The following is an 8570-nucleotide window of genomic DNA, read 5'->3' on the forward strand; positions in this document are numbered from 1 at the left end:
GCATCCCCTGGGGTCAATTCGGAAGCGCTTCCCCCTGCCCCACGGGCGCTGGGATGGGGGGAACGGATCCAGCCCGGTCCCCTGCGGGAATCAGCGCTATGGGGCAGGGCACGGGCAGGGGGAGCCGGTCCAGAACCCTCCGGGGAGGGTGGTCCCCATTCCGACATACCCCAACACCCATCCCCGAGGCCGGCTTGTCCTCAGAAACTAATTTTCGGCGGAGTCATGGCAAGAGGATGGGGGTGAGAATGGGGCGAAGTGGATGCCGGGAGCGGAGGTGTTGAGATGCCAGAGGGATGAGGGGGGGATGCCGAGGGAGCCGTCAGAGCCCGGGGGTTCCGATGGCGCTGGTACGTCGGGGATCGGCGTCCTGCTCGTAGCGGTAGTGGTAGCCCTCCATCTGGTCGCGACAAGCCTCCCGGAGGTTGTGGAGCCAACGCTTGATGCCGCGGCGGTTCAGGTAGAGCACCATGAGGAAGACGATGCCGATGAGGGCCAACACGATGCCGAAGAAGACGTAGGAGGCCGTCTCCAGCCGCCCGGGCTCGCCGCCCTCGTCGGCCGCGCACGTCAAGCCCTCGGGCCGCAGGCGCAGCAGAGCGGTCCCGCGTAGCGGCGGTGGCCCGGCGCAGTGCAGGCTGCGGGCATCGGGCACGCGGGCGACGGTGGCACGTAGCCAGGCGAGGAAAGGGCGCAGGGCGCAGTCGCAGCTCAACGGGTTGGCCCCCAAAGTGAGCCGCAGGCCCCTCAAGCCCGGGGCTTCCAGGCTCCGCAGCTCGGCGGCCGTCAGCCGCTGCAGCGAGTTGTTCCGCAGGTCCAGCTCCTCCAAGCCGGCCGGCAACAGGGTGGCCGGCAGCGCCCGCAGCCCGTTGCCCGCCAGTTCCAAGCGCTGCAGGCTGAGGTTGCGCAGGGCCAAGGCGAGCTGCTCCTCCAGCGGGGCGGCCAGCAGCGCCTGGTTGAGCTGCAGCGTACGCAGCAGGGGCACGCCGGCGAAAGCCCCGGGGGCCACCCAGAGCAGAGGATTGTGGCTGAGGTCGAGGGTACGAAGGGCGGGCAAGCCTTGCAGAGCCATGTCCTCGATGGTTTGGATGTTGTCGTGGCGCAAGCGGAGCAGGCGGAGGTCCGGCAGCGGGCGGGCGGCGAAGGCGGCGGGATGCAGGATGCTGAGGTTGCTGCCGGTGATGCTGAGGTTGTGCACGGTGACCGGCAGCTCCTTCGGCGGTTCCTCCAACCGCTCATACCGGCACTGCACCAGCTCCGGGGTGGCCACGCAGTAGCAGGCGGACGGGCAACCCCCGGGGGGGGCGGCGGCGGGGGGTACGGCCAGCGGTAGCAAGGCGAGCCCTAGCCAGGGCAACCAGCACCCGCCGCCCGTTGCCCGCGCCTGCCTGCGGGCCATGCTCGCTGCCCGGGCATGCAGGGGAGGGGGAGGGCCGAGGGGAGGGCGGATGGGGGGGGGGGTGGGTGTGATGGAGGGGTGTGGGGAGATGATGGAGGGGTGTTCTGGGCGGGGGGGGGGGGAGGGGGGACGGACCTGCCTCCCTTCAGCCCCCCCCGGGGCTGAGCTGCCTCCGGCGCGGTGCCCGCACACGGCGGCTCTGCGGGGAGCGCCGGCCGCGCCGCTGCCCAAATCGGGCTTGGGGGGGTGGGGGGGTGGGCGGGGGGGAGGGAGGAGGAAGAGGAGGAGGAGGAGGAGGAAGGGGGGGGGGGGGGTTGGGGCTGCCTGGCGCTGCGGGCTGGGCGGAGGAGGGCGGCGGGCAGCTGCCGTCGGGGGGGGGGGGGGGGCTGTGCTCGGCTTGGCTTGGGACGGCTTGGCACGGCTCGGAACGGCATGGCATGGCATGGCATGGCTTGGCTTGGCTTAGCACGGCATGGCATGGCTTGGCACAGCACCGCTCGCAAGCTACGGCCCCCACCGTGGCCGGGGGGGGGGGGGTGGTGTGTGTGGGATGGAGATGGGCTGACGCTGTCTCCTTCCAGCCCGGGGAGGATTTAGTGGGGGGGGTGTCCCCATCCCTTTCCAGCCCCGGAGAGCGGTTGGGGGGTGTACCGGTCTCTTTTCAGCCTGGGGTGGATTTGGGGGCTGTGTCGTTCCCCTTTCATCCCGGAGAGGGATTAGAGGATGTCTCGGTCCCTGTCCAATCTTGGGAGGGGTTAGGGGATGTCGCTGTCCCCATCAAGCCCGCGGAGGATCTGGGGGGTGTCCCCGTCCCTTTCTAGACCGGGGAGGTGTTGGGGGCTGTCCCGGTCCCCTTCCAGCCCAGGGAGGGGTTGGGGGCTGTCCCGGTCACCCTCCAGCCCCGGGGAGGATTTGGGGGTTGTCCCGGTCCCTTTCCAGCCCCAGAGAGCGTTTTGTGGCTGTCCCGGTCTCCTTCAAGCCCGGGAGGACTTGGGGGGTGTCCTGGTCTTTTCCCAGCATGGGGGGAGTTGGGGGCTGCTGCGGTCCGCCCTCCCCTCCGCCCTCCTCCAGCCCTGGGGAGGGGATGGGGGCTCTCACAGTCCTTTTCCATTCCAGGGAGGATTTGGGGGCTCTCCTGGTCCTCATCCAGCCCTGGTCCCCACTCCCCGACCTGCCCCACGAGTCGGACACCCCTCAGCACCCCTGTCACCGCTGCCTCCAACTTATCACCGCTTTTACTTTTTGGGTCACATCGTCCCTTGTGGGTCCCCATCCCATTCCCACCTTTCTGGGGGACTGTGGGGTCCGGCTGCCGTGAGGACCCATGTTCCTGGGGGAGGCGATGCCGGGGGACGCAGAGGTCATCGCTTTTATTAGACTAGCTTGGAAAAAACCCGACCGGCATCGGGCACGCAGCACTGGCCCGTTGTGCCCTCCCGGCTTTATTGTCTCTTTATTGTATCCGCCGGGCTAATAAAAGATATTACCTCTGCTCCAGAGCCTGCTTCGGTCTCATCACCATCCTGGGGGGCTGCCCAGGGCTGCAGGGGAGTGAGGGGGGATGAAGAGGGGCACAGGCTGCTGTGACCCTGGGGATCCCAAGCCCGTGGCTGTGGGAGGACAGTGTTGGGGTGGGCAGATTTTGGGGCAGATTGAGGTTTTTGGATGCTGGAGCGATGCACAGCCAGGGGCTGGGTGTGCTGTGTTAGGAGCCGGACGTAGCAGCACGCTCGGGAGCAGGATTTGGGTGCTGGAACCCCTTTGGGTGCCAAAATACCTCTGCGGACCTGAGGTGGGGATTGCATTAAATAAACCCCATCCTGGGCACATTTTCTGTCGCATCTTGATTTTCCTCCTCCTCCCTCATCCTTTCTCCAAAGGACTTTTTCCCTGCCGGGGCATTTCCCCCTTCCTGAAGTTCTCCTGAATTTTGTAAGGACCAAGTCCATTTTGGATACTGGTGTGTCCAGGAGGTTTGAGCTGCTCCCAGAAACTGGGCAAACCCCAAATTTAAAGTGATGGTGGTCTAACAGCAGCCAGAGAAAGCAAAGGAGCTTGTGGGAAGGAGGGGCAGGGGGGAAGAATAAACTCAGGAATACGTCAAATAATCAAATGCCATCAAATATTTAAGCGTGGGGCAGCATCCACTCTCGCACCGAAGGAGAGGACGTGGGGACAACCAGATGTGCACGAAGGGTCACACTCACTGTGAACACTTTAGGGCCCAGTTGTCACATTTAATCGCTGTATTTCACGAATCAATAACGCTTTGGGAAACAAGGCAGCCGGTGGGCCAGGTCTACCTCTTTGTGTGGAGGTCCTGGCAAACTCTCTTCTGCCGGGCTGCAAAAATCCCAGCGCCTTTTAGTCCTTCTCCGTGGCTACTTGGAGAAGGAGCATCTGCAATAAAAACTGAGGCTGAGGCAGGGCAACTTCACTCCTTCTCCAAAAGCCATAAAACACGGTCGGTGAGTGACGTTAGAGGTTATGGGAGAGCGCAAGGCTCTCTGCAGCTGAAAGGGAGCTGAACCCTTTGACTTTGAGATGCTCCTTCCTTGACATGAAGATGGAGAACTTTGGAGATGCTCCAAGGTTTGGAGGGGACGTGTGCTCTGATGCCGTACTGCGGCAGGGTGGCTTTGGGGACATGGGGACTCTTGCCTGGTGGGACCATGGTGCCTTCCTTGCCTGCTGCAAACATCCCATGCTTCCCCAGGGACGGATGCAGTGGGGTCTGGGGGAAGTGATGAAGCCCCAGCGTGGGAGGTGGATGCCACCATCTTCCCGGCAAAGGCTGTGAACCATCAGGGAGCTGGGGTTGGGGCTATGACTGCTCCTCCCCTGCCCCTACCTGTCCTTCTGGTCCTCCTTTTCACCTTGTAGCATCTCTGCTTCTCGTTTCAGCTTGGTCCAGTCCAAAAACCTCTCAAGACCTCTCTCCTTTCAGATGCAGGTGTGGAGGACAAGATTTTTCCCTCTCTCTTTGCAGGCACTGTTTTCTGACCTCTCTCTAGGTGGGTCATCACTTTCCTGAAGTGCAGAGCCCCAAAACTGAGCCTCAGGGCACCCCAAGGAGCAGAAGGACACCCCCATCTTCCTCCATGCCCAAATGGATGGGTCACTTTGGGATTTATGGTTTGCTCTTGCCATCCATCCTATTGGTCCTGTGTGTTCATCTCCTCTCTAGCAAGACCCCAATGTCCTTGATGGATGGCCCTGGATGAATTTACCACCCCCTTTACCAGTCTGCAGTCTCAGACCTGACATCTTGGCATCGACCACCAGGTTGTTCATTCTCAGTTGTTAATGGTCACACAGGATCCTGGAGCCCTTCAAACACATGCTCTCCTTTGAGCCCCTGTTGGACTTGGATTGGTTTTGGGTCCTCTTACACAATATCCAGGAAAGACATTGAGGGGCTGGAGCTTGTCCAGAGAAGGGCAACGGAGCTGGTGAGGGGTCTGGAGCACAAGTCTTGTAAGGAGCGGCTGAGGGAGCTGGGGGTGTTCAGCCTGGAGAAAAGGAGGCTGAGGGGAGACCTTCTTGCTCTCTCCAACTCCCTGAAAGGAGAGTGTAGCCAGGGGGGGTCGGTCTCTTCTCCCAAGGAACAGGCCATGGGACAAGAGGAAACAGCCTCAAGATGCTCCAGGGGAGGTTTAGGATGGAGATTGGGAACAATTTCTTCCTGGAAAGGCTTGTGAAGCCTTGGCAGAGGCTGCCCAGGGCAGTGGTGGAGTCACCATCCCTGGAGGGATTTAAAAGCCGGGCAGAGGTGGTGCTGAGGGACATGGGTCAGTGGTGGGTTTGTCAGTGTTGGGTTGATGGTTGGACTCCATGATCTGAAAGGTCCCTTCCAACCTCAACCAGTCTATGATCTCCCCCAGCCCATAATTATGCATTTGAAACAACATCAAAGATTTCTTGCTGTTAAATGCAAGGAGATCTGCATCGCCCTGATGCTGGGAGTCCGTCACCATTGTCACAGGACGAGATTAGGTTGGGCTGATGCGATTTGCTCCTACAAATCAATACAGATCATTACTCATCACCTCGTTATCTTCTGGAGGCTTCCAAAGAGAATTGATTACTTGGGCCGTATCTTCAGTAATCGGTGTAAAGCCACCTGCTCTGCGATATTGCTTCTCCTTCCCCCTCTTCCATGATGGCCCGTGTTATCTTTGGCTTTGCAGCTCCGGGATGGGCAACCATGGCTCTCGTTCAGAGCTGAAGTCCTTTGGGCTTCCCAGCTTCTCTCCCACTGTGTCCCACCCTGGTTTCATTGCTGTTGGTGCTGCTTTTGTTGGTTGATTGCAGATGTTTTTTTAGCGAAGGCTGGAAGGAAAAGGTATTAAATGCAATGACTGGCTCCTTCTCATGGTTAGGGCATCGTTCCGTCCTCTTTCATCCCTCCTCATTTCCAACTGCTGCCAAACGAGGCTGAAGGCTCTCCTCCTCCTCCTCACATCACCATGGGGTCTTGGGCTCTGTAATCATCCATGTATTTTTGCTTGCTTTTTACCTGTGGTTTGTGGACAGCCTGAAAGCCACAGCTTGGGGTGTAGGGGTGTAAGGCATCTCATGGTCCCAGCATTTCCCTGGAGAAATCATAGAATGGTGGAGGTTGGAAGGAACCTTTCCGATCATCGAGTCCAACCATCAACCCAACACTGATAAAACCCACCAGTAACTCATGTCCCTCAGCACCACGTCTGCCTGGCTTTGAAATGCCTCCAGGGATGGCGACTCCACCACTTTCCCAGGCAGAAATGCTGAGGTCAGTGGAGCAGGAGACTGTAGATGGAGCAGAAACGCTTCTGGTGCTCACCAGCCTTAAGTTAGAAATTAATAGCGTTAAAACCATGACCCTTTGTCTCCCACTTCACACATCCATGGGCAGAGGGGAAGATCTGAAGACGTAATAGATGAGTTTTGGGTTTTTTTTTTTTGGTTTTTTTTTTTTTTTAATTAATATTCTGGCCTCTGCGCCTCTTCCAGGCACAGTTTCAAGTCTTACTCCACCAGCACAAAGGCTGAATTGCCTTTGCAGGGGGATGCTCTTTCACAGCCTTGCGCCGCCCCAGGCATCAGCTGTGGGGAAGAGATGATGTGCTGGTTGTAATATTATCGTGACGGGTCAGGACAGAGGGGTAAGGAGCTCACCCTGGGCAGGGACTCTCTGCCTCCTCTGCCCTCCTGGAGGGACTTTTCCGCTTCTTCTGTGCCCCTTTGGGAGTTTTTTTTTTTTGGTGCTCCTGATGGTACCTTTCAAGTGGTGGTTTTCTGCCCCAACCACACACTTTGGGGGGCAGAGCGAGAGCAGCCCTTTCGCTGCTAAGAAATCCTATAATCCAAAAATTGCAGTGTTTGGACCCAACTATTAACCTTTGCTCAGCAAACACCGTCAGCGGCCGAGTGCAGCATCCCTTTAAAATTCTCTGCAGGAGGATCCTTGGAAAAATGCTGGAAAAAGAGGAATATTTTATTTTGACATTTTCCACGTGAAACCATTGGAAATTACACCTTTTTTTCACTTAGAAAAATCCTCCCACCTGTATTTCAAGGGGTTTGGCACTGATATGACAGGTTGTGTTTCAGGTTTTGCTTCACCCCAGGTGATTTCTCTCCCTCCCTTATTTGCACCCTCTTCGGATGGCAAAAAGGTTTTGTAAAAATCTGCTTTTGGCCCAATGTGGGACAGTCCCCAGGATGCGGGACAACAGGAAAATAATTCTGTGGGAGGAAGATTTTTGTGTCTTGCTCCAGGGATGCTGTGAAGAGGTGATGGGTGCTGGGGCTGGGGGTCAGGTTGGGACTCCCCGGTCCCATGGCCAAGCTGTTTCCCTGTCACCTGGCAAAAAAGTTGCCCATATGTCCCCTCTGGTGTCCCAGATTCCATAAACCACTTGGTTAGAGCATGGTGAGGGTCATTTTGGTCGCACAGTCCCCTTTGCTTCTGCTAATTGATTCATCAGCATCCAGAGAACCGGATGGAATTGGATCCACTGAGCTAATTGGTGCATATTTTAAGATGGTATCAAAGATTTTGCATTTAAACATTACGGACTTGCAAATGCAGCTGCGGGTGGGCAGGTCTGCTGGGGGCTGGTGGTGGTCATGGTGCTATGAGTTGGGTTGTGGAGATGGTTCCTGATGAGCTGCGGAGGGAAAGGTGGGGGGCAAGTGAAGGCGGTGAATCGGGACCCCCCCTGGGCATGGGACCTGGAGTCATCAGGGTGGGTTTTCACCCCAAATGAATGAAAAACTGCAGTGCTGGATCGTCATGGCCATCTCACTTCTCTGTGTTGCAGCCCTTTGGGTTGAGAACAAGGGGGCAGATTAACGGGTGTCAGGGCACAGGTGCTTTTTTTTGGGTCCCCGCAGCCAGGCTTGGCTTTGCCACGTGTCCAGCACCCAGCAGATCCATGAAGCAAATGCTACACCATCCCAGCAGGAAAAAAATTCCCCCCTGGAGAAGCCACAAGACCCAGGACAGGAGAGAAGGCCCCTCCGGCTCCTCAGGGCACAGTTACAAAGGCAGGGGGTCACCCAGAGCCCGTGTTGTGTTTAACTGCTCTATTTATACCCTGATATCCGAAGGAGAGAGGACCTTTTCCCCAAATGCCTGCAAAGCAACGTGCGTGCTGGTAATGCTCTATAAATACATTAACAATAAATAATGAATAACCTGGATGGACATTAAAGTGTAAACAGGAGGTGAAGGGCTCTCTCCCATTACCGGTCCCCCAGGACCTGCTCACAACCCTCTCTCTGGCTCTGCCTTGATGCAATTCCAACTGCAGAGTCACAGCAGCGACAATATCATAGATCAGTGGCTCCATAGTTAAGAAAAACAAGCCAAAAATAGTCCGGAGGGCACAGTCTTCCTCCTGGTGGCGGGCTGGATGTGTTCGCATCAGCATTTTTGCCTGCGGTGCTCCTCCGCCTGCGTGGGCTGACCCTCCCAAGGAGTTGGAGTCCACTCTCAGTCCCCAGAAATCTTGAGGTGCCCCTGATTTGGGAGGTTTTATCTCCCCCCAGATGCAGCAGGAGCGGGGAGCTGTGCCAGCCGGACCTGGTCCCCAAAAGTCACTGCCCCGTGACTCAAGGTGGCCCCATCCCCGGCATGGGGGAAGTTGTCCCCATTGCCATGAGGTCAAATGGGGTCATTCCT

The 8570-nt window shown here is 57.7% G+C and overlaps 1 protein-coding gene across 1 annotated transcript; it reads right to left on the minus strand.

Annotated features, from left to right (window-relative positions):
• Positions 1 to 322: 322 nt before the first annotated feature.
• Positions 323 to 1399, minus strand: TPBGL (trophoblast glycoprotein like). Its single transcript, XM_074157055.1, has one exon. The coding sequence runs from the start codon at positions 1397 to 1399 to the stop codon at positions 323 to 325; it is 1077 nt and encodes a 358-aa protein (XP_074013156.1).
• Between the last annotated feature and the right edge of the window lie 7171 nt (positions 1400 to 8570).

The sequence above is a fragment of the Numenius arquata genome, chromosome 1 (assembly GCF_964106895.1).
Source record: "Numenius arquata chromosome 1, bNumArq3.hap1.1, whole genome shotgun sequence".
NCBI lineage: Eukaryota > Metazoa > Chordata > Aves > Charadriiformes > Scolopacidae > Numenius > Numenius arquata.